The sequence below is a fragment of the Rhamphochromis sp. 'chilingali' genome, assembly GCF_963969265.1.
Source record: "Rhamphochromis sp. 'chilingali' genome assembly, chromosome: 12".
Lineage (NCBI taxonomy): Eukaryota > Metazoa > Chordata > Actinopteri > Cichliformes > Cichlidae > Rhamphochromis > Rhamphochromis sp. 'chilingali'.
Genome location: NC_137939.1, coordinates 7426457 through 7452546, shown reverse-complemented (window position 1 = coordinate 7452546; position 26090 = coordinate 7426457). Strand labels below are relative to the sequence as shown.

The 26090-nt window shown below is 38.7% G+C and overlaps 1 protein-coding gene across 8 annotated transcripts in view; it reads right to left on the bottom strand.

Moving 5' to 3' along the window:
- ubr4 (ubiquitin protein ligase E3 component n-recognin 4) overlaps positions 1-26090 on the bottom strand; it is a 56309-nt gene that overhangs the window by 29841 nt on the left and 378 nt on the right. For 4 of the 8 annotated variants that reach the window (XM_080898517.1, XM_080898523.1, XM_080898518.1 and 1 more), the window contains exons 2-43: positions 23821-23918; positions 23586-23689; positions 23303-23432; positions 22899-23044; positions 22625-22724; positions 21968-22109; positions 21718-21842; positions 21474-21598; positions 21307-21366; positions 20979-21169; positions 20756-20855; positions 20090-20227; positions 19668-19785; positions 18798-18839; positions 13070-13257; positions 12801-12957; positions 12547-12632; positions 12238-12407; positions 11677-11956; positions 11254-11386; positions 11078-11157; positions 9721-9849; positions 8967-9149; positions 8635-8757; positions 8310-8539; positions 7475-7593; positions 7274-7371; positions 6986-7143; positions 6673-6879; positions 6399-6500; positions 6219-6319; positions 5705-6092; positions 5149-5212; positions 4406-4597; positions 4189-4259; positions 3268-3460; positions 2360-2593; positions 2068-2238; positions 1751-1933; positions 1351-1509; positions 1087-1239; positions 688-915 (exon numbers count right to left, since the gene is read on the bottom strand). In XM_080898517.1, the coding sequence (XP_080754643.1) occupies positions 688-915; positions 1087-1239; positions 1351-1509; positions 1751-1933; positions 2068-2238; positions 2360-2593; positions 3268-3460; positions 4189-4259; positions 4406-4597; positions 5149-5212; positions 5705-6092; positions 6219-6319; positions 6399-6500; positions 6673-6879; positions 6986-7143; positions 7274-7371; positions 7475-7593; positions 8310-8539; positions 8635-8757; positions 8967-9149; positions 9721-9849; positions 11078-11157; positions 11254-11386; positions 11677-11956; positions 12238-12407; positions 12547-12632; positions 12801-12957; positions 13070-13257; positions 18798-18839; positions 19668-19785; positions 20090-20227; positions 20756-20855; positions 20979-21169; positions 21307-21366; positions 21474-21598; positions 21718-21842; positions 21968-22109; positions 22625-22724; positions 22899-23044; positions 23303-23432; positions 23586-23689; positions 23821-23918 (6199 nt within the window). The remainder of the gene's footprint in view (positions 1-687; positions 916-1086; positions 1240-1350; positions 1510-1750; positions 1934-2067; positions 2239-2359; positions 2594-3267; positions 3461-4188; positions 4260-4405; positions 4598-5148; positions 5213-5704; positions 6093-6218; positions 6320-6398; positions 6501-6672; positions 6880-6985; positions 7144-7273; positions 7372-7474; positions 7594-8309; positions 8540-8634; positions 8758-8966; positions 9150-9720; positions 9850-11077; positions 11158-11253; positions 11387-11676; positions 11957-12237; positions 12408-12546; positions 12633-12800; positions 12958-13069; positions 13258-18797; positions 18840-19667; positions 19786-20089; positions 20228-20755; positions 20856-20978; positions 21170-21306; positions 21367-21473; positions 21599-21717; positions 21843-21967; positions 22110-22624; positions 22725-22898; positions 23045-23302; positions 23433-23585; positions 23690-23820; positions 23919-26090) is intronic. The other 4 variants (XM_080898522.1, XM_080898524.1, XM_080898521.1 and 1 more) reach the window with 3 other exon arrangements.

Sequence of the window (26090 nt, the reverse complement as noted above, 5' to 3'; positions counted from 1 at the left end):
GAGCTGGAAAGTATGACAGAAATACTGTAGACCAGGGGTGTCAAACTCATTTTACATCGTGGGCCACATGCAGCCCACTTTGACTTTAAGCAGGCCGGACCAGTGAAACTCCCCTTTTTAGAATAGAGTAGAATAGCCTTTATTGTCATTGTACAGAGTACAACGAAATTGGTCAGTGTAAAGAAGTTACAAAATTAGCCTGTAGTTAGCCTTTAATTAGCCTGTAGCCCCCACCCCTGATAATTCTATAGCAGAAAGTGAAAAACAGAAACATTTCTATTTTTCACAAAGTTACAGAGGTTTTATTAGAGACATAGCTAAGCATTTTTTGTACTCTGGCATGATTTGGCACACCACTAAACTTGCTGCTTTTGGAACTTCTGCCCCCTTTTCCTTTTTTCACATAATGGTCTGATCGCAGTCTGTCTTTGCATGTGATTAGCAGCATGGTGTGCCCATCAAAATAAAGTCCCACCCCTGCTTGCATGGATTCTCAGCAGGGCTGAAGATTTAGCTCCCCCATGCTGACGAGCCATTAATAACTGACGTATGAAAATACCTTGCAGGCCAGATATAATTGTATTGTGGGCCGAATGTGGCCCGAAGGTCGTACATTTGACACCCCTGTTGGAGACCATTAAGACAGCAACCTTGTCACAACATCAACTCATGTCAAATCCTAGTTACCTTCAAGTCTTCGTGGGTTATCTCCAATACATTTGTAACATAAAAAGGGCCATGCTGAGCACTGCTAGATTCATCCATGACCTGGGTGTACATGTAACCTGCTGATGACATGATGACAATAATGTTCTTCCCCTCTTCATTGAAAAGGAATGTAGCATCACGAATCTTGGAACTTGGGAGCAGGAAATAGTACATTGGACTCAGGGCATCCACTGACAAGTCATAGATCTGTTTTCCAAAGGGAACAAGCATTAAAAGGCAGTATTAAGCAATCTTTTGTTTTCCTAGGGCAGAAAGGTATATGTATAGTATCTATGGTTGTTTTCATAAAGAAATTGCAGAAACAAAATCAATTATGTTGCTTTAAGTGCAAAATATGTTTATTATTTTAATATATACCTTGACAAAGTCAGCAGTGATGATGGCAAGTTCAGTCTGTGAGCCTGGTAACCAGATAGCTTTGATGATAAAGTTGCCAGTGGCCAGTTGTGGATGCAACACCAGGTGGTCAGACACAGAACCTGTGCTGCTGAAAGTTAGTACATGGCAGTCCTGGGAAGAGATGAATGGAAAAAAAACAAGATAGTTAAATTTAACGAATTCCTACAGCAACTGTTCTTTTGACTCTACAAGTTGTTTTACAAGAAGCAGCTCGTTTCTGACCTTAAGGCCACACACAGCCAGGTAGTCTTCATTACAGGGATTTCCTGTAAGACTAAGGACAGTGAATGGGACTGGGGCTGAAGCCAAACGGGTCAGTGTCAACTTCCTTTTGCTTGAGTCAGCTTGTTTCAGGAGAGTAGACAGCTGAAGGACTGTTATCTGCCAGATAGGAAATGGAGAAAAAGTCAGGTTGAGACATTTTAACAGTGAAAACACAGATTTCCCTATCTGTTCTTATTTCATAGTTTGCAAAGTATCTTGATAACATACCAAACAACTTAAAGAAAACTTAAAGAAAAAAGTCAAAGAGAAAAAACACAATAACAATGCATATATTTTAAATAAGAATTCAATGAAAGCCCTTCTAATTGGACAAAGGAACTTAAATTGTTTAGTTTACCTTCCCCTTTTCATGGCTGACTGCCAGGTGCTGACGCCGTCCATGGGGGGAAGACAGAACACACATGGCAACACGGCGCAGGACATGTGCACTGATGAGCTGGCGTATAGTTTGCCCCTGGTCACCGCTGTAGTTCATTCGCACATTCTCAAAAGCTCCTTCCTGGGAGCCAAGTGTGGGGACCTGAAGGGAAAAAGTAGCCGTTAACAATGAAATGCAGCAGGTAAATAATAGAATTCTATTTTAATTAAGTTTTAATAACTTATCAATGAATTAAGTGTTTTACTGGAACAGGCAATCTATTTGGGTCATGATACCATTAACTGGTCCGTCATCTCCACAATTTTGTCCTGAGTATGCAGTTCATTGAGGGCTTGCTGTGCCCGGCTGCTGCTTCCCACTGCTGATGCTTGCTGGAAGTTGGTCTGGATAGCTTCCATGAGAAACATGAGCATTTCCAGTATGACTGCAGCAGTAGATGACCCCATCTAGCATGATAAAAGAGGGGCAAAAACATAAGTCTCACAACATCTTTTCACATAAAAAAGAAGAACTCTTAACGGTTTTAGGAGATGACAGATAAAAATAAATTAATATGTTCTCTCTAACCACTTGTGCTAGCAGCTCTTCTTGACAGCCTTCAATGCTCTTGCACACGCTGCTCTTCTTAGGTCTGTCTTCATCACTGGATTTGCCATCACAGATGGTGACCTTGCCCTTGTCAGACGGTGAGGAATTTTGGTGGCGAATAGCACTCTCAGGAATACGCAGCTCACTCTGGAAAGCTGAAGACTCTTTAAGAGTAGAGCCCATGCCGCTGCTGGGACTGCGTTTGACCAGGGCCTGTGAATGATGCAACACACAAAGTAAGAAGTGGAGAAAGTTGATATTAATATAAATGTATACTTAAATGATTCTTTATGCTCCCCTTTATGCATTGTAAATGTCAACCGATAATACGTATAAGTGCAGAAGTGGAACAAACATTTATAAAAAAGTGAACCAAACTGTTATGAGCAAATGTTATCACAACACTGATAGTGAGGAAAACATCGCATTAACAAAACAAAACAAAAAAGCTAAAAGCCTATCGTACTTATTACGCCGTAAACTAAAGGTAAGATGTAATTGATGGCTTGCTCATCACATGCACATAAAAAAATAAAAAAAATTTGTTAAAGTCCGTGTAAAGTGGTTACAAACATGTTTGTCACATCATAAAAAATATTTTATAAACCACACAGATAAAAAATATTATACGACACCTACAAAATTCAGTAAAAGATGGTTCAAAGACTTTTATATTTATACAAAGTAAACCTTGAATTATCTCTTTACACGGACTTTAAGATTAACTAGGGAAGCTGACCTGTTCAGTACACAAAAAGTTGACAAAAAGACATTCCTAACATGATTTTGCTCATTTTCTGGCCAAATGTGTGGGCTAGCTATAACCCTAATCAAATGAAATGACTGGATGGAGGTCAATGGGGGAATGACTTGCAAGCTAAAGTTACCGCTGTTGTTCTCTTCCCATGATGACCTGAGGTATTCGGTCTCACCTGGCAGCTGCCATCCTCTTTGGCACCGCAGTCACAGAAGAAAGAGCCATATTTGGCATAGGAGATCTCATGGTCTTTGTGACAGACCTTGGCGCACACTGTGCACACACCTACCCCATCCACCATCTTACAGGTGTGACAGTGGTACCTGCAGAATGAAAAGTATAGGCAATACTATATATAGCATGGCACATCACATCATGTGAGAAACTAAAGAATGACACTGTATTTCTCCATGTCTAAATGGATATATCACAAGAGAAGGCTATTTGATCATGCTACCACCTAAATATTCCCAGATAAATTAATTAAAAATTACTCATATTCCAGAGCTAACCAAGGAGATTATTTTCCAGAAGATTAACTCAGCTCAGACAAGCTTTAAATATGTTGCTGCCCGGTTAGATTTACACACCACAGAGGCTCTAGATGAATTAAGGCATTTTTAACCTTTTATAGCTGCCCTCTGTATCCTTAAATATTCACAGCAAGTCAAAAAACAAATAAAAATTCACATAGAAAATATTACATGTTGCTAACACACTGTTACTTTTTCCAGGTACATAACACTAATTACATTACAAATGTTACAAATGTATGCAATTTTGTCTTCCATCGTAATTCAGCAGTGTGGAGTCCTCCCGTTTCCACAGATTCGAGAAATACCATCAGCTTTTCTGATTCATAAAGGCAATCTACTAAATATATGAGTTTCTGTTTTTTGTTTATTCTTAGTAAAAAATGAATAATAACAAATGAAATAATCAAACGTGTACTGTATGACAAATCCATTTTTAGGTGTAATGCGGATGTATTTGGAACCAAAGGCTGCACTTAAGATTAGAACAAAATCACAATAAACAAACTTTTCTTTACCAGTGCTGGTTCATGAATTCCTTCTGAGTGATGGTAAAAGTGCAAAGTTTGTTGCAAAGTGAGTCTTCATCCTGTCAAACAATGACATACATGTTAAAAAGGATTGTTTCATATAGCAAACTGACAGAGATAAAAGCTAAGCCCAAAAACAGCACTGATGTATGTCTGTAAGTCCATACACACAGAGACAGACGAGAATAAAAGAACAACTTCTTACAGAGTCCTCTGCCTGGGAATCATCCTCCTCTACTACAAGTTCCTCCACCCAGTCTGAGTCTACTTCCATGGCCTTTTCCTCTCCCTCCATCAGCACTGCTGAGTTGCCTTGACCGCTGCTTTGACGCAAAGCGTTCATCACATCAGCTAGATAGGAGATGATGTGACATGAGCATTCCAGCATGCTGGCATGCTGAAATCAAAGAAGAAGTGCATATCAGTTGATATTTAGATATGTTAATATCTGAACTGCAGGGGACACATTTTGGGCCATTTTTCAAAATGTAATATATCACAGAAAAATACTTTGGCAAATTGGTACTTTTACAGTGTTTTCCTTTAATTGCCTAAAGCCAGTTTCATTATCATTCATTCTGATTGTCCAATATGGGGTATGAGAAGCACACAGACAACCAGAGGACATGATGTACAACTATGTGGTAGTAAATTCATAATCAAATCAGAATAGTATGATTTACACTTGATTTTAACCTTGAAGAGATTTTACATTTTCTTAATATAAAATGTAACAAAGAAGGACATCCTTTCTTTTTCCACAGAGAAAGTCCACAGATTGCAATACACTCCCAAAACAAAGAATACGTAAGGTCTTTAACCTTTAGAGAGGTGACGATATTATTCTCAAATAACAAGGCTGATCATAGGTCTACAACAAGTGTGGCATAATTAAAATCTCATTCTGTGGAAATGTCCAAAATTCACTTCAGTGTGTGAAAAACCCACCTTTCCATGAGACAAGTTTGTGCTCACTTTTTCCACGACATTCTTCTGTGTTAAATACTTTTTGCTGCAAAACAAAAAATAAGCTTTTAGGTCACAAGTTCTCCATTTAAATTTCTACCTAGATTTATACTCCCACACTGAATCTACAGAGAGCTTTCACTATAACATGTAATAACACAGCCAAAATGCTACTTGAGGCTCAGATTTCTGTGCTACTGAGCTAAATTTATTTGAATACTCCTACCAATGGAAATTGAACAACATCAGATTTAAGCTTAAATAATTAAAAAGAAATACAGTTACAAAAAGAAGATGACATTGCAATCAGCAGGAAAACCAATCAGACATGTGGAGATGTGTACATAAAGCCACACCCTAGGGTGTAGTTGCTGTCATAGCTGCTGGATAGATTCGTAGCAGAAGTATAAATTGAGCTTAAACCAAGCATTTTTTCCTAGCGAGTTTGGCTGTAGCAACTATATAATTCCACCCTTTAGATTTCTTTAGTGATGCGACTGAAACTTAGATCTCCATGCCTGTAAAATTCATTTCTTACCATCTAGTCAGCCAGTCTATAGCTGCCCTGTGCAGCTGGAGGTGGCCTGCACCCTGTCCCGCACTGGCAAGTGTGGCCATGATGACCATGAGCTCAGGAAAACCTGTTCCATCACCATTGGCCAGCATGTCTGTTGCCATGGGAATAAGTGTGCTGAGGAGTACAGTGCACACTCCTTCGCCCACCTGGCTATTGTCACGCACAATATGAGTGGTTAGCAGCTGCAGAAGCTGTCTGTTTTCCTGCACAATTTCCAGTTGTTCTGAGTCCTTTGGTGGGGTAGCAGTCATACGTGTCAGCCAGGACTGCAGACGAGAGGGCTCCACACAGGCCAGCTGGGCCAAAGAGCCACACAGGCCTAACAGGCTTGGGTTTGGGTTCTTCTCCGCTGGAGAAAAATGCATGATGAAACTTAGAGGGATCTACTCCAGCTTTAGCTCAAAGAGCTCTGCCTTGAAAAGCTTGAATATAACCAAACTTGGACAGTATAGTTTTAAAATTATTACAGACTTACTGAGCTGGAAAAGCTTGGTGAAGAATTTCAGCACTCTGTTACAAAACTTTGGAGACAGGTTTTCATTGGCCGTTGCCATCATAATTTGGACAAGCTCACCACTGAAAAAGAAGAAACCCAAAATATGTGAGGTGACTGAATGAATGAGAAGCCAGATTGTGTCATCAGCAGAGACAATACCTGAATGAAAAGAATTCTTCCATTGCCTTTCGGACCTGACTGCTTTCAAGTTGTTTTTCAAGGTACTGAAGGCATTCCTCAAGGATGGACTCATCCAAACCACTAAGTAATATTAAAAAAAAAAAAAAATGGGATAGATAAATGTTGAAGAGCAGCCCACAAAACAAACAAACAAACAAACAAAAAAAAGCATAAAAAGTAATGTTTTGATTGAATTTTAATATTTAACATGGTTCATTAAAGGTTAATGAAATCTGATACATATTAAAAATACCTGTTGGGATCTGAGTGATTGGCAATAATGTTGTAACATCCGGTCACCAAACGCTCGTAGATGCGGGCTAGAAAGGCCTCAGACTCTGATGGGCCAAGGATGCGCTCCAGTGAAGTGGTGCTGATCTCAGCTACACTCTCCGTGCTGCTCTCCAAGAGCAGAGGCAGCAGGGTGCTCACAACCTGTGAGGGGTTCAGCTCCTCAGTACTGAAGAGACAATAATGCAGCATTATTCACAAGACAATAACAGGTTTTTCGTGAGTAAAAACTATGCATGCAAAAGAGTTTATCAGTAGACGTTTTTTTAACTTACACAATGAGGTCTCCAATCAGGCGAACCAGTGAGAGAAGGATGTGTTTAAGAGAAGAGGCCAGAGGCAAGGACTGACAACTCAGTGTGCCCAGGTGAGCTGCTTGGATGGCACTGATGTAGCTCTCTGATGGAATGGTATCATTTGCAAATGCATTGCGCTGAAAAGATACCACCAGTTTTGTTATTTATGGTGTGGGAAAATACAGGCAAAAGCCAAGTCTTCAATGTTTTTTAAAATTATGCCATGTGTAACAAATGTTTTAATAATTTCCAACTTTAACCACATACCCATGAGCCAATGTTGGGAAATTCAGTGGTGTGGACACCATTCCAAGACTCACAAACTGTCTGCACAGCTGTTGGCAAGTTCTGCATAATATTATGACCTGTAGAAATTTAAAGTCTTGTTAGACCACTGCATAAAAGCTATTAAAGTAATCATATTCACTGCATTGTAAAATATTATTTTTCAGTATTTCATTTGGATACCAAGTATGTTGGCCTTGCATCGGGTGGAACCTATGGCCAGAACTGCAGCATAACCTTGGAGCTTGGCATCGGTCAGTTTGTTCTCCCCTTCCTCTGGGATGTTCATTAATAGGTAAGATCTGTTCAAGACAAGTTTCGTTTAATGATTAGATCAGGATGAGTTGTCATAAAGAACATCATCCACAAGTCTTATTTCTTAGACATGAAGTAGGCTACATTCCAAATCTAAACAAATAATTAGAAAAACTATCAAAGGATTTAGAAATATTTAAAAACATGTTATGATATATAAATTAAAGAAGGAATATTTAAGGTTCCTTAAGTTGTATTCCTTAAATTGAAGCACACATGCATTCTGAAGGTAACGGAGGGGTTTTGTTTTTTGGGGGTTTTTTTTACTAAAGCTTTCACTAAAACTAAACTTTAAAAACAGCTTACATTAGCAATTACAGTCAATTCTAAATAAATTCAACATTTAAATATCCACATGCCAGTGGTGTTAGAATACTGATAAACTGTAAAAGATATATAAAGTAACAGATATATGGATACTAGAATTATGTAGCGTGCATGTAGTAGATGTGTGCTTTGCAAAATGTTGGCTTTGACGAATATGGTGGAATTAAAAATAATAATAATAATAATAATAGTAATAATTTAAATGTAACTTAAGTCACCAAAGCTATGACCTCTGGATTTTGTCAATATTTTGAGTATCTGTAACCAAAGAACTGGCCATGTGATTGGCCATGTGATCTATCAAGCATTTCAATCACATTATTGCATTCCAGTCTACTAGATATAACAAGAGCTTATAACAACATTACCCTCTCACCTTGTGAAAGCTGAGTAAATGTCAGTGAGCTGTAGTGTGGCAGGCAGCAGATTTTTTGCGATCTCAGAGGATTTGTGGGTGTCAGCCTCAATGGCAACCTTGGACAAATGCTCATCTAAAGAAACCTGAATTTTAGAGATGACTGCATCCAGCGTATAGATGGCTTGTAGAGAGGGCAACTGATGAAGTGGTAGGATGACATGTGGGTCTACACTTGAGAATGTGGAAATCTGCAACAAAATAAAGTTGTCAGGAGGTGTCAATTGATTTCAAAACTCTGAACACCACCAACACAAGTTACTAATGTATCTGTCGTAACCATTACCTGTCTGGCAATGTACTCTTCTGCTAGCTCCACATCGTATTTCACAGTGCTGCATTTAGCAGCAGTCACTTCAACCAGAGAAGCAGCTTGGTCTGTTTTCATTCCTTGCTTTACCAAGTGTTCCTGTGAGTGATGACACACAAAAAACACCCATCAAAGACTTGAAATTGCAGAAATAATACAAAATATAAATTTTTCTGAAAAAGCAAACAATTTCCAGACCCCCCCCCCCCCCTATGAATTAATCAAGTACATTATTCTAAGGTTTGACCAACAACAACAAACCCATCACACTGATAATACATTTGTAGGACTTTCAAGCATCAACTGACCTTGATCCAGTTTACATACGTAGCTACGCGGAGACGTGATGACCATCGCAGTGTGTGTAGGATGTCGCTCTCACTGGGGTCACTGCAGCCAGTCTTTAGCTGCTCCATGAAGCCTTTGGAAGGTGGTAAAACGCCAAGGATCCTCCACAGTATCAGGAAGTAGTACTGAAGGGAGCAGGCCTCCTGTATGGGGCCCAACAGTTTGCTGCCATTAAGCTAGTATCATTATGTATACAAGTCTCTAATGTTTCAGAAACTGAAGCTTAGCTCTTCAAATTACTTACACAACATATAGCAGTTTAGAATAACATTTATTGTAGGTCCTGCCTTACTGCAGTGATGATATTAACTTTGTTTTTGGCCAATATTGTTAGCATGTGTTTATCTTTTTTTTTTGTCTCTAGAATTGCAGATAAACATTTCCAATGTGGCTTATTCTTGTTTATTTTGTTTTATTCTTATTGGTCTATTTTCAAAAATGTAATATGCATTTTCCTCTATCACCTGAACCAACTAAACCAGTCACTGAAGTCAACAGTAGCAGTGAACAATTAGAAAAAGGACTGCATCATTATAGAAAGGGTTTTTATATCACGTTTCTGTTTGCAGATCAATTTCTAAGTTAACCAGAAAGACGCACCAAAACACAAGCCCTGCAGCACGTGGGTGTTTAATGCCTTTTAGATAAACCACTAAAGCCATATGCTCAGTGGGCTTATTTCAGCTGTTCTATTTCTTCATTTGGTGCTCTCACCATAGGAGTGATGGACTTGTTCTCTTGTCTTCTTGCTGTGTCAAACTGAGAGCCTGCAGCCAGGAGTGAGATGAGCCATATATACAGCTCATCATATTTCACTGCTCCATTAAAAAGCTTTGGAAAGACCTATGAGGACATGTTTAACAGTTAGGCATGGCAATAATTTTAATATTGTGATAAAATATTGTGATTAAAAACAGAAATACTGGTATTTACTAGGGGTGCAACGATACACAAAATTCACGGTTCGGTTCGATACTTTGGTGTCACGGTTCGATGTTTTTTCGATGCAAAAGATGTTCATGCCTTTTTAATTTGTCATTTATTAAAATTATAAATATATATTTTAACTCAAAAGTACAGTTTTTAAATTTACTGTTGCAGAAACAACAAAATAATTAAAAAAGAAATCTATCTGATCAAGAAATCACTCATCTTTGGAAATGAGAGTTTATTACAGAGAAATGGCTCTTTCCAAAATAAAAGCTATACTATACGCTTCTTCTGGGCTATATTCTCAGCAGCATATTAAACATATCAGGTCCCCATAAGGAGAATCATGTGCTAACGGCTGTCTAAATGACTCGGGTAAAGTTTGTAGCATGCGTGCTTGTTGTTTTTGTCTGCTTCCACTTGTCTTTGCACTAGGATGATGTCGGCGCAAATGTGCAGTCAAATTCATTGTGTTACCACTAGTGCTGTCAGCGTTAATCTCGTTAAAATGACATTAACGCCATAACGCGGCAAATCTCCATTAATGAGTTACCGCGGATCGCCCCGTGTGTGGGGCTGGATGGCGTCAACACGTTAACGAGCTAACGCACGCACTAGTTCCCACCAATGTAATTGAGCATTGCGTGGCACATCCGACATACTGTTTTACTTTTGTCCATGACGCGCTTACCATCAGGGTCATACTTCACATGAAAACCAAACTAGTTCCAAACGCCAGATCTGAATGAGGGTGGGGGAGGTTAAAATTCGGCTAGCGTTGAGGCAGTTGCCATGTTGCAACGAGCTTAGCTGTCTTGCTAGCTTGCGCTGTGCTCAGCGGATCTGCGCTCGACAGTGCAGCCTAGGAGGAGTAGTCGAACGCAGATTCACTGAGTTCTCAACACAGACAGCATCGTCAGAAGAAAAGTTGATAAAATAAAGAAAAAATTTTGTATTGTTCGATACATATGCGTACTGAACCGAAAGCACTGTATCGAACGGTTCAATACCGATACGAGTATTGTTGCACCCCTAGTATTTATATACAAAAAAATAAAATAAAAAGCATGTTTTAAGACACATTTAAACTGTATTGTCAAAAATTCATTTAAGACCACATAAAACAGAGTCCATGCCTCACCTTGCTATCTAGTCTGCTGATATCATCTTCAGACACCTCAGGAGACAGAACGCAGTAGAACTTGGGCTGGACATTGGAATCTAAAACAGTTGCATTTAATCAAAGATAAAATTCAATTTTCATATACTACAAACAGATTAAACTGAAATTTAGTTAAAAAAAATATTTGGGTTTACCTGTCGAACAGTGTTTAGCCCAGTTCTCCTCCACCTCTTTGAATCCATAGTAAAGTGGGATGTTGCTGCGTTTTCCACCTTCCTGAACAGAACTTGCCCCAGTAGATGGTGGGGTAAGAAGGTTGTACTGCACCTATTTATAGCACACAGAGTAAACACTGTTATTGAGTCCCAAACACAATACTGTGTTATTAGAATGTTTAGCAAAAATTTACTAGGTATAGGACTTGGTATGTTTTATACTAAACTAGCCTTATATTACAATCATAATGACATCTTTATGTTACTCTGAACCCAGATTAATGCACTTGCAGGACGATATTTTACCTAATGAATGGAAATCAAATAACAAAGAAAAGAAAAAAGAAAAAGCTTTATTGTTCAATTTACCATATAAATAACAATTTGAAAGAAAGCATTAACCTGTTCAAAAAGATATAAAGGAGCCTTGGAGTAGTGGCGCAGCAGGTAGTCAAAAACCAGCAACAGGCGGGCCAAATTGAGGGGCACAGCTTTCAGCTGGGAGTCTCTGCTCTGTGCCACCTCTGTAATAGCCTGTGTGACTAAGGTGAGGACTGATCGACGACCACGCTCTGACAGATTGTGGAAAAGGAGCAGCAGCAGCTGGAGGTGTTCCACATTAAGGTCATCTTCGCCATGAATAGAACCCTGGATGGCGTGTTGCTTTAAGGTTCCCAAAAATCTGAGAAAGTACAGGCAGCAAAAGGGAAAAAAAATCCAGATTAAAGAGAAATGTATGGAAGACTAAGCTAGACTACAACTGTGATGTTTTTGCAAACAATAATTCCATTGTTATTGACTACAATATTGGATATTTATACAAGTCGCCCCCATCAAGCCACCACCATTTTTTTTCATAAATGCCAACAACCATACTATCTAAGTTCGATTGCAGCGTCAAGGCATTTAAACAATTTGATCATAATAATAAATATTCAGATAAGAAAAACAGAATTTTTCTACCTTTCCCAAACTTTCATACACTCAGGAACATCCGGTTCTCCCTGCAGAGTAGCTTTGTGCTGCCATATGAGGAGAAGTCTGGAGAGCACTGATAATGATTGAGGGTGAATGTACAGAGGCCATGGACCCTCCGAAAAGGGTGCAACACCTAATTGCTGTAAAAGGGTGCTCTGCAAATAGTTAAGAGAAACAATATGAGAATTGAGATAATAAAAAAAAAAATCAATTTTAAGTTTGTTGTAGAAAGTAGTTGTTAAAAGATTTTTTCATATAGTGGCAAAGAAACGAAAGCAAAGCAAAACCTCTTACCTGCAATGCTGGGGAGGGAAGATCTGAGGTCACTAGGGTGTGGTTGAAGTGATACAGTGCTAAAGAAAAGACTTCATCTGAAGACCCTGTGGGGTAAAAGAAACAACAACGCATAACTATAGATGTTCACTGTTGTCAAAATACTCAAGTCTGCAGGGCTGCAAAGCAAATTATTATGAATTTAGGTAAATATTCTTATATTTGAATAACTGCAATTTTTTTTGTTTGTTTTGGGGGTTTTTTGTTAAGCATACCTTTGATATCCTTGTCCACATCTTTGATGATACTGGCAAGCGTAGCCATGTGTTGTTCTGTGAGAGACACACTCAGGTAGTTACGGATAAAGTTGTTTCTGGATTTTAGCATCGATGTGGTGATGAAATTCAGAATACTGGATGCTAAGCTGAGGAACTGCAGAAACAAAGATTTGAGATGATACAATGTCATAAGCCCTATTAAAAAAGAAAAAAAAGAAGAAGTATTGTATGCATTGTAACAGCAACAATCTATATGTTGTCTTCACCAGTTCGGGATCTTTACGGCCAGCTAAAATGTTGCCGTTCTCGCTTGGATTTTGCTTGCTGGGGCTCTTCAGTCTGGGAGAAGTCTCCAAAGGTGGTGGAGGGGGAGGGGGTGGAGGAGCCACTTTGTCCTTGCTTGGTGAAATTGTCTCTTCAAACCAAAGCCCCAGGATAGGTTCACTGTCATCATCTGTAAAGAATAGTTAATTATTTACATAAACACCTTGAGGTAAAATGCTCACACATTCATGAAAGTATTTGTGATGTAGCAGTGGTGTCACCAATAAAAGGAAAACAAAGCTTCACAATAGTTCATGGCAACTACACTCACTGGACACTGGCCATCAGTTACCATTTGTTTAAACAAACTTCAACCGCTCACACGGTAGAACTTAAAACGCATTTCAGTATTACCCCGAGGTTGACTGCTTTAGGTTAACTTGAGTAACACCATCCTCTCCCCATGGCCAATTTGCTAGTGTGCTCGCAGTGTATTTATTGACCATTTGGTCCTTTTGTGGTGGTATAATGGCCTTCTTTTAACCACACTATGAGCCCCTGTGTACTTGGAATTGTCATGATCTTAAAAATATGCTGCCTGACAACAATGTCATGTTGTTTGCCAGTTGCTTTAAAACAAACAAACAAAACATTACTACCCTGCAAAGAAGCAGTAAAACGTGTAGCCAGGCATGAAAAAGTTATGTGGAATTATATGATGCCATGTCAATATGGACTAAAATTTTTAGCAAGTTGCTGTTTCCATGTCACAAACAATGAGGAAATTTTCAACTTATTACTAGCAAGACGTAACTAATAAAGTGGCCAGTGAGTGTACAACACAGTGAAGGTGGTGAACAAGATCCAAAGACTGCAGTAAGAAGCAAACAATAACCAGTTCCCTCTTGATGAATATCTACATAAGGATGTTACACAATTTATCTTCAAAGACATGCACTTTTCATTGCTGTCACTGAGAATACATGAACATATTAATTTGTATTGATTTATATTTTTATCTTTGTATAAGACAAGTGCAATCCAAAGTGGAAGTAAATCTGCTAGTAACAAAAGACATGCTGCAGTTTGTCAGCTACCATAGATGGTGGAGAGGAAAGCCACAATCATTCCTTTAAATTAATTTATATTATGATGAGCTCCAAGTTGTGCTGCATTAGAATTTTTACACATTTTATACATTCTTGTGTGTTTCTAGCAAAAATAAGAAACAATGCTAGAATTAGCTGAACATAAAGCACACGTTATTCTCAGATTGCTTAGAATCTGAATGTGCTGAACAGAGCGTGAGGATGCATTATTACACCTTCTGCAGAAAACACTGCTACAATCAACATGTCAGTCGGTCAAAAATATGATAAAATATAAAATTTGCACACTTCTCTTTAAATGTTTTGGTGCAAAAATATAAGACTGACTGTCACACAGCCTAGAACTACATAATACTGTACATTAATTTACAGTGATAGCTTGAAAAATTCATATTCTACCAAATAAAAATTCACAGTAAGAATTTAGAAAAAAAAAGCACCTATATAACAAACATTGAATTTAAATATGAGGGGGAAAAACTCATTTAAATCTTGTGTTTCTAATAGGTCGCCAACTCAAGCTCAACTGCTTCCCTCACCTGCTGAGCCATGACATTTTCTACACTGAAAAATTGTTTCACAGGCATTTTGATTCTGTGTGCTCAGCCTGCAGTACGATACAGGAGTAATTTCTTTGAAAGCAGGTTTTTAAGACCTATTGATAATAGTTTCAGTCCAACGCTTTCAGCTTAACCACAAAGAAAGTTAGAGTCTCTATGGCTTCCTTACTCGCCATCTGATTTAACTCAGGTGACAGCTATGTTATTCCTTGTAGGATATGTAAACAGATGTGATCTGTTGATGACAAATGCAATCAATCTTCTTTTTTTAAGTGCACTGCTGTCAAGTTCGTGGCTCTTATTTATTGATACAGCATGCTTGTCAAGGACAAACCACAACTAACAGATGTCACAAGGTTCCACTAAGGTTCAGAATAGGCACGGCATTGCTCATAATAGTCCCCACTGGGTTTTCATTCCACTTTGTCAATGTGCGTTTAACGTCTTGATGCATTCTCAATCATCCAGGGAAGTAAATCTCCAAAAAGTTGATTCTGTTCATCTGGACGTAGCGTTTTGTGGGAGAAACGTTTCGTCACTCATCCAAGTGACTTCTTCAGAATAAATAAACAGGGTGCACCTTTAAGACCGATTGTCTGCATGATCAACTCGGTCACCTATAACATCTCCAAGTTTCTGGCTTCGATCCTCAACCCGCTGGTGGGCAGTTCTGAACACCACATCCAGAACACCCTGGATTTTGTTGAGAAGGTGAGAGATGTCATTATGGAGGCAGATGAAACCATGGTAAATGGCCTGTATTTGTATAGCGCTTTACTAGTCCCTAAGGACCCCAAAGCGCTTTACACATCCAGTCATCCACCCATTCACACACTGGTGATGGTAAGCTACACTGTAGCCACAGCCACAGCCACCCTCGCCTCAGCCACCCTCGCCTCAGCCACCCTCGCCTCAGCCACCCTCGCCTCAGCCACCCTCGCCTCAGCCACCCTCGCCTCAGCCACCCTCGCCTCAGCCACCCTCGCCTCAGCCACCCTCGCCTCTGTCAGTGCGCCCGGCGAGGCTGCCGGACACTGGCGCCACCGGGCCCTCTGACCACCACCAGTAGGCAGGGTGGAGTGTCTTGCCCAAGGACACAACGGCCGAGACTGTCCAAGCCGGGGCTCAAACCGGCAACCTTCCGATTACAAGGCGAACTCCCAACTCTTGAGCCACGCCCTGCGACGTTACATCTCTCTTCACTTGCATCCCAGTCACGGAAGCATTGGAGGTAGTCCGTAAGAGATTACTGGATGACTCCAACCTCAGGGCCAGGATCTCAGCATCGACCAAGTGTGTTTGCTTTTGGAACTGTGTCTTCATTCCACCTACTTAACATACAAGGGTCAATTCTACAGGCAGAAACATGGGAGTGCCATGGGCTCCCCAGTTTCACCCATCGTGGCCAATTTGTACATGGAAGAAGTGGAAAAGAGGGCTTTGCTATCCTACCCTGGAACATCACCAAGCCATTGGTTCAGATATGTGGATGACAACTGGGTGAAAATCAAATCTCAGGACGTACCACATTTCACGGATCACATTAACTCGGTGGACCGACACATCAAATTCACCAGGGAGGATATGAAGAGTGGCAGGTTAGCCTTCATAGACTGTGAGATTTCCATCAGGAATGGGGGACATCTAAAAGCTGACGTTTATCGTAAACCTACACATACGGATCAGTATTTAAGGTTTGACTCTCATCATCCGCTGGAGCACAAACTGGGTGTCATTAGGACGCTACAACACAGAGCGAACACCATCCCCACAGACACAGCGGCCAGGGAGGCAGAAGAACATCACATCAAAAAGGCCCTGAGTAAATGTGGTTATCCCAGCTGGACGTCAAAGCTGGAAAGGCACCTAAAGAAAGCGCCAGTCGATCCAGGAGAGAAGGACAACCGCTGCCCAAGGGAAAACCTGTAGTGATCTCATATGTGTCAGCAGTATCGGAGCAGTTGAGACGCATTTTTTCTAAACACCGGGTCTCTGTGGCTTTCAAACCCCAAAACACGCTGCGCCAAAAACTGGTCCAGCCCAAGGATCGGGTCCCCCAACACAAACAGAGTAACATAGTGTACGCTGTTAAGTGCCAGGAGGATTGCCAGGATTTATACATCGGGGAAACCAAACAACCTCTGGCGAAGCGGATGGCACAACACAGAAGAGCTACCTCGTCAGGCCAGGACTCTGCAGTCTATTTACACCTATAGGCCAGTGGACACTCTTTCAATGATGAGGATGTACACATCCTGGACAGGGAGGAACGCTGGTTTGAGAGTGGAGTCAAGGAGGCCATTTACGTGAAAAGGGAAAGACCATCTCTGAATCGAGGAGGGGGCCTAAGGGTATATCTTACAATGCTGTGATTGCAGCCATTCCCCAACTGTCTGTGAATGGTACTCATGGCCATTAATCAGTGGTCTTTGATCAGTGGGTTTTGGTCAGTGGTTGTTGATCAATGGTTATGAGAATTTGCATAATTAAGATTAAGGAACTGACCTCCCAGCCCATTGTTCCTTCAGTGGGCTGGTTTCAGTCATTATGCAAATGCACTGTTTATAAGATTGGGGAAACCTGCAGTCAGCTGAGACTGAAGAAGTCACTTGGATGAGTGACGAAACGTTTCTCCCACAAAACGCTAGGTCCAGATGAACAGAATCAACTTTTTGGAGAATGTGCGTTTAAGTTAACAAAACAAATTACAAATTTGACCAGTCTCTCCTAGACCCTGCCTTGGAGGAAAAAATTAGTTCATGAATAGAATAAGACGCATTCATCTTTGTAAAACTCTTCTGCTTAGCTATGGAGGAAAAAAAAAAAAAAAAAAAATTCCTAACAGAGCAGCATTGACCTGGCTGGTTTCAGTGAACACTAATAGGTGTCTGACACCAACCAGCTCTAGCTAGGAGACAAATTAATAGCACCAATCTAGAGAGATGGTACTGCCTGGTTTAGTTTACATGGGTGTACCATCTATATTAGCTCTGGATCCTTCCCCATAATGTTTTTAAATTTATAGCCACAAATTTCATTGATTCATTGTGCTCTGTGCACTTACCATGCACAAAACATTCATATTCTTTAAAAAGGTGATATCACTCAACTACACTGAAAGTTTTCAAATACAAAAACAAGACAACTTTAGTGTTTCAAAAGAATATCACAATAATTTGATATTCACATCTGCATGCAACATACAAAAATGAACTTTTCAGGTGACAGCAAGATGTAGCATTGCGTGTTTAAGCTCATTAAGCACAACTTGAATTTATTGTATTTAAGAATGATACCACTGCTTTGATGTGGGTCTTGATTATTTTTGCATCAAGAGTTTTTCACTTTTTTTTTTTTTAAATAAGTTTTCTAACAATTTTATCCTCATTTGTGTTAAAATAGATTCAAGAGTCGGGGGTAAAATGGATTTTATCATTTTGTAGTATCACAGCCAATTTCAAAAATAATTTTCTACCATACTGAAAATTGTTTAATTTTAATTTCAACCACGACCTGAAAAGTCATTAGGCCAGCAATAAATGTTATACTTTTAAAGCATTACTATTAGCAGCTATCTTATAACAAACTTCTTTCTTTGGAGTCGCTGTTGAAAAAGGAAAGAGGCAGAAACTGGAAGACAAAAGGATGATAAAGTAATAGAGGTAAAGCTCTTAAAATAAATCACTGAGAAATGTTTTATGACTTCTGTCAGTAACTGTTAGTGTAATTATTCAGATAATTAACTAGTTTTAATGAAAGCTTCAGTAGTTAATAGTTTAAATAATATCCCACATATCAACACCACTGGTATTATTCTTTAAAACAACAAGCCACAGATGAACCTCTTTGATAAAACAAGTTTAATTTAGTTCATATGAATTATAAGGCAGAGCAACTCTGATAACAGGGAGTATTTTGTCAAAGACTTCATCTGTGGCTTTATCATTTTCTAGGCCGTTAGGATCAAGGCTCAGAGTCTAAATTGTGAGACATACAATAACAAAAATGAATTTAGGACAGCGGACACCAAGTCTTTGACCTGAGGACAGAAAACTGCTAACCTGAGACACAAGCTGCACTTGTCTTCTCCTGTCTTCTCTCTGCTGAAATAGTAGACACTGTCAACTACACTGGTATTATTGTGATGGACAAAATTTTTTTAAATCACATCACTGTGAGCGTATGTATGAGTTTACCCTTCGCACTGCTGTCATTACCTCACTGACTTAACCACTGACAGCACACTTGTTTCACTCCTTCAATTAAACCAATTTAAAAATGTTCCCAAATACTGAAAATACTGCATTTGTTATCTTATCCAGCTCAGCACTGACAGAAACTCAGATCAAATGGAAATGTGTAAAAATATATGTGACTTTACTTTCACCAATTGAATCCCCACTGTGATGCAGAGAAACCTGAAGCATACCTTGTAGGAATGAAACAACACTTCTTGGTCACTATGTTAAAACAGAATTGAGTCCTTAAATGGTGAGTTCATGTGTCTCCCCTTTACCTTTAAAGCTAGATGACAACATCTTTGTTTTTAATTGTCCATAAATGCAAGAAAGTTTGACCCTAAATTATCAATATATTTTAATAAATTGCATTTTTGTATATATTAATTGCAAAAGTAGAGTGCTTCATAATTACAATATAGATACATATGGTCATGCTAATGTAATCCCCTGTTTTTCAGTGGATTGTCTGTATTTTTTAAGTTGTTGCTTTTTTATTAATCAATCCAGGAGTAGCATAACAATGTCTGAATTGTTGAGAGTATCATCTGCATTCCTAAACCCAGGATTTAAGAAAAAAACTGTCTGCAGCACACAGGGAGCAGTATGTCTCTTTATTTGCATAACTGAGCTGCTATGTAAATGCATACTTTATGTAACAAACAATTGTTTGAATCCAAAGAAAATAAATACCCTGGCTGCTGTCCTCCTCTGTACTGCTGAAATCATCCTCATAGTAGGTGTTTGAATCTGTAGAAGCACTGGCATCACTGCTGACTGAGCCCTTTCTCTGACGCTGGAGAACACAAGCCTAACAGCAGATAAATGAAATAAAAGTCAACGTTTAAAAGTTTGGTTGGGACACAGAAAGTTTCCAGGATTCACCCGAGAAGTCAGCTGCAGTATACCTACATTTGAAAATGGCTGGTTTCAATAAATAATCATCTAGACATCCACTAATTTTGTAAGGGATAAAAAAGGATAAACTACAAAGATAAAAATGAACCAGACAAAATCTGTTGCTTGTTTCTTTTGTATCACAATATCACAATTAATGTTCAAATCAATAAAACAGCATAACTGCAAATGCAAATTACAAATACAACTGACAGCACCTTTTTGTAGGAGGTGGAGAGAAGTGTGAAGAGCAGATTTGTCAAGGGAACAGAGTCAATGAGTCTTTGAACCCTCTGGCTGGAAGTGCTCTGTGCCATGATGTTGAGCTCAGCCGGTGGTCCATCACTTGCCCAACCCTTTAGATTTGGCAGAAGGGGGGAAACGGCTTTTAAGGAACACAAAATACTTTCAGTAATTACTGAAGCATACTTGGATGCTTTTGAATTTTTTATTAATTGAATTCATTTCCTACCCTGAAAGGGTAACAAAGAATGAAAATGCTAAAAAAAACAAAAAAAACAAAAAAAACCCCAAAACAAACCCAAATAAACAAACAAAAAATACAACAACTTTCAAATCTGTGCGTCTAATTTTAAATAAACATGCAATCTTGTAAAACAACAAGGAACTTATACTAAATATGAAGCCATGAAGATTTAACTGAGGTACAGTAATTTAAAAAAAAATTCTTTTGGTTCCTCAAACAAGAGATGAAGGCTTGAATGTAACTAGCTACATTAGTATTTAATTCAATTTTACAGTAGAGGGTTTAAACCTACAAACGATTGTGACATCTGAAACCAGCGATAGCGGTGGCAAGTACAGTATGGCTACAATGGCAGTTTTGTTTTAATGCAGCCACGTTTTTTTGTTGCTTCACTTACTCTGTGCAGAGCTTCAACCTGCAGATCCTGGAAAAGTGAAGTCAAAAGTTTGATTGCATGGTTGGCCAGGATAACAGACAAAACCCCAAAGCCTTGGTGTCTTGAGAGGGAAAACAAAAAAGATCAAAACAGAAAAAGGCAAAACATTAATGCACACAAATGACCTTTTATGCATAAGCATACCTACTGAACTAAAATTGTCTTTATTAAGATTTAAAAATACCCTTTGCCAGGACCAAGTTTAGGTGACCCTGCGCCATCCTTGGTGCGACTTGCAATATCACGGACACGCAAAGCAGCCAGGGGATCCTTCTCTTTTCCTTTATCTGCCAACGCTGTCGGGCTCAGGTTAAGAATCAGATACAGGCTGTTTAAGAGGCACCAGGCTCCAAGCAGTTGGAAGTTCTGATAATGCTGCAGAACAGAGAAGAGAGAATTTTAAAAATATCAGTCATAATACTTAACTTATAACTGACAGTCTAGGACTGTCAATTATAAATATATATTTATTCTTCTATTTGCGCAATATATCAATCAAAATTGGTACTCACCTCTCCTCCAGCTCTGCGAGAGTTGCTGATGGCTTGTCCGATCATTTCATAAATCTCCAGCTGTTGTGAAGACAAATATATGTCATCTTTTTAAATCTTGTTAAAATATACATGTTAGTAAGACAGTAATTAAAGACTTTTTAAAAGTGATTAGTTATAATACTTACACATTTCTGGACAATTGTGGCTGCATCATTTTCATAGTCCTCTTCTTTGGTACCAGTGGAGGCAGAGCGAAGTTGCAAGCCACTACCCACCTGTAGAATGGCCATGCAAGTGGCCACACTTACACCTAAACAAGTAAAAACGCATTGTAGATGTTTTGTTTTTTTCCTTAGTTTGGTTTTTGAATGTTATAGCAGCCTGAATCACATGGTATGTTTTATTTTAACCAAAAATGTAACCACCTACCAGCATAGAGACAGCTTAGAGCCAGCACAGTCATATCCAGTAGTCGTCCTGGTGTCAAGGGCTCCAGTACAGGCAAGGAAAGTGTGTCCAAAGCCATGGTCACATCTATCACCAGTGAGTGAAATCTATGTATTTTAAGTACAGGATAACAACTTAATGTTGGGGCCAGTGGTGAAATGGCCAGATGCCAAAATTAAACACAATTTCTTATTAGCCCAGTAGATTTAAAGAAGAAAAAAAAAAAGAATACCCGTTGCGAACAGCAGTGGCATCAGCCACTGTGGCTGGCATGATAAAGAATGAGTTGGCTGATACAGCATCCTGGAAGCGGTTGATGTAGCGTAGAAAGTAGGGCAGGTTGAGGCACACTCGTAACAACTTCTCAGACCCACCTGGAAAAATTACATTAAATCAAAAATTTAATCAAATAATAACTCATTAAGTTTCATTTTAAATTAATTAATGGCAGGATTACTAAAGAAACTAAATTTTCATTGCAATTTGTAAAGGAAAAAGTGCTTTTACAAGGTTACGTATAATTTAGAGCTCAAGCGTGCTTTCAAGAGTGAAAAGTAAACAAGGGACCATCTGACATTTTGAATCAATAGGGGGGAAAAAATGTACATTTTCCACATGGATGTGTGGGGGAAAAAACAAACTCAATTCTGGATTACAGCCACTCACAGTGTATATATACACTCCTGTATGGAAAATCAATTATTGAAGTATATTCATCATAGTGTGACTTAATGGTGACATTTACTAAACAGATATTTTTCAAAAAAACAAAAAAAAAAACAACCCAAGATTTCTAGTCTCCCATCTTTCAACAGCTGCGATAAAACTTTTAAACCCTGACCTGTATATAGTAGTGTCAAAGGTCCAGTCTCTTGGAACAACTACTTACCTAGTTCCTGTAAGCTTGACACATTCTGGGACACAAAGGCATTTTTCATTTTGGTCTGAACAGCTTGATCTGTATTTTGTTCATCGCAATCACTTTCAGCCTGTAATTAACAAGAGATGCAATGATTACAAAAGATAATTTTCAACAATACAGTGACAGAATATTATTTTAAATGCAGCTAACAAAATTAATTTAAAAGGAAAGGGGAACAAAAGCAGAAGCTGCGTAACTTCTGCTAATAGCAATCGAGAGTAGCTGGGTCATTAATACTTGCCTGCATGTGTGCTGCTGATGGAGAGGCCAAGATGGTGGTAAGGTCAGGGTTAAAAACTGATGTCAGCTGATTAAAGAAGTTCATTTGTACTTCTTTTTGTCGAAGCTCTGGGTTCACAGCACTGGGTAACTCCTTCTGATCTTCCACTATTAAATGAAAAAAAATGGCACAAGAGTTTCACCACATGTCAAGGCTGTTAATCAAAAGGGCCTCTGTGACAGCCCAGGCAGATAAATACTCACAGCTTCATTGAATAATTATAGTATATAGAAAACTAATAGACCAAAAATGTCCAAATCCTTCCAGTGAATGCAGTGAATTTCCAGTTTTGGCCATATAACTTATTCATGTTGTCTACCAGGACAGTGAAGCATTTTTCAGTTTTGTCCTTTATGGAGTCTTACCATCTGAAAGTGTCTTGACGGTTTGAGGCAACTTGGCAGATTTCATCATAGCAGTGAAAGTAATGATTTCTGTGCGATCTAGTCTGCTGCAGCCAGTGCACAGTCCCTTTATTAAAAGGATCAGGTGTTTCTAAAGAAAAACAATTTTTTTTTATTTCAATACATAATTCCATACAAATAGAAAGCAGAAAACCACCAGAAAATGCAAATCAGTGATAACTAGAAATGACTACACTAATGTATTACAATTGACTACACCCACCCTGCTGACTGTCTCACTTACCTGTGAAACTGCACATGCCTCATCAGGGTTCTCCAAGCGCAGCAATGAGAATTCGATCAATACTTTGCATGCTGCAGCAACTGACAGCAATTGATTTCTTGGTACTGGGGAAACAAAGAAAAGAACAAAAATAACATCTAGCAACAAAACAGTTTTCACTGAAAGATTCTGGCTCATTGTCAGTGAGTGGCAGTAATTTGTCTATTACTCTTAGGAGAAAATGAAATACACATACTTTGTCCACATACTGTGGTGATGTAATGTGCTGAGAGTGCCACGAATGATGAGTAGAAAGGTTCATACTGCTTGTCGTGGTGAAGAATGTCTGATTCACTGCAAACAAAGGAAATATGACTTTTTACACAACATTTATAGTGGGTTGTTTTAGTTTGTTTGGGGGGAGGGGGTAGAGAATACAGATAGGACAGTGACACAGAGTGGATTTGATCTAACTCCTCCTCCTTTCCTCAACTAGTGTCTTAATTCTTCCACGCAAATAAGAGTAAGAGGTGCAAAGATGGGAGTTAAAGTGTTCACGGGACAATCTCATGTTCTGCTGTGTCACATTAAACAGATGGCAACCTCTCATGATGTACATCAAATCAACTGCCATACTAAATGTCCAAGTAACAATAAAGAAAACAGCTGCTGACTGCAGCCTTACTTTTAAAATATAGACAGAATCAGCTCCATCTGTTGCTATGGTGACATTACATTGTGAATTGTGAAATTGATTCCTCTGAGGCACTGCAATTATGTAAACTTTGCTTACCTACAGTTTGTCCAATGTGTTTGTGCAAGAATTCAGTCTTAAAAATTAATTCAACTTTTTAAAACAGACTTCTTATAATTATAATTTATTATCATCCATCCATTAACATTTCTTACACATTTTGTCAACACAACCCTTTAATAAAATAAAAGAATAAAATGGTTTAATGGTTATTAAATGGTTTATAATCTGGTTAAAAGTTAGCATCAAAATAATTACTGTTCTTCAGTATACACCACCTCAGTGACTTAACTAATTAACATTTCTGATACATCTCCCAGGAGCATTAGTTTGTCTCAGTTAAAAAAAAAAAAAAAAAAAAAAAGAAGATAAATTTCATATATCAAACCACAATCAATTGCAATATATATGCAACAAATAGTCAATATTATCAATAATTAATTGAACCTTCACAAAAAACAATCATGACCTTCACAAAAAAGCATTAAAATAGTAAAATGAATGCTATTGCTAACATGCTATTGACAAGTTGCAATAGCATGGCCATTCTGGTATCTGTGCTAGAGTGTGCTACAGTGAGAACACAAAATTTATAAACCTATCACCCAGCTTTACCAAACTCAGTGTGGTCAAACTCGTGGTATGCCATTTAAGCTTTAGCAATTCAAGCCTACTTCTTCAATGTTGTCTTCACAGAATGAAATAGTTCTTTAGGACTTGAGATGTAAGGAAACAAGGTGTGTTTATGCTGTTGGTATTGGAACTGGCTTTTGGTGTGGTTGGAATTTTTTAAGTACTTTTACATAAGCACCTGGGGCCTCTAATAAGCAGGCTTGTTACAATTACATAACTGAAAGAAAGAAACATTTTATCCAATACTTACATAGATAATGGAGTCTTATTTTATTTTAATTTTTTTTATTATAGTAAACTGCACAATAGGATAATTCAACTACACAACACTACTTTCAATCCTCGTAATAGTTATGTTTGCATACAGCCTGTTGCACTGGAAAACGAAACCAACAGACATACTAGGAAGCTTTTTATTTCAGTGTACTAGCTTATGTTACGCCACAAACAGAGAATCAAGGGAAAACTACGGAATCAAATAAATCATTCAACAATACTTGCAAAGCACTAATATCACATATTCCTACTTTTATGAGAACATAAATAGGTGGGAATGTTGTAACGAGATAACAAGTTCATTCTGCACCAGCATCTTTGTGGTTAAGCAGAACCATTCAGCATTACCTAAAGTACAAGTCTTAGAAGCAATAACCCTAAATAACAATTTTACTAACAACAAGTTGACGGTAACCCACCATCACCTGATCAAAAATGAGTGGAGAGATAAGGTCCCCCGCCTACTTCCAGCCTAACCACAAGCAGATGACGTTAGGCAGACTGGCTATTTTTGCCACCCATATAATGCGTGATTTGGCTAATGACATGCCCAGATTACGCCTCATAATGCAAGTGTTGCTGAATTTAGCCCAATTAAGTCAGCTGACGTAGTCAAATATTACTCTGGCTGGGGCGTTTGAGGGTTAGCCAGTCCAGTTGGAAGGCCCCCCGAGTTAGCCTGTCGGCTAATGTTTGTGTTAGCTAGCTAATGATGAAGCAATTTTGTTAAAGCTTACACTGCGACACCGTTTAACGTTTGCACAGCGCTGACATTACGTTAAAGATAAATGTCCATCAGTCATAAGACGTGCGTTGTTTCAAACTCTGTAGTCAGCAGAAAGAAAACGCTAAATAGCATTTTG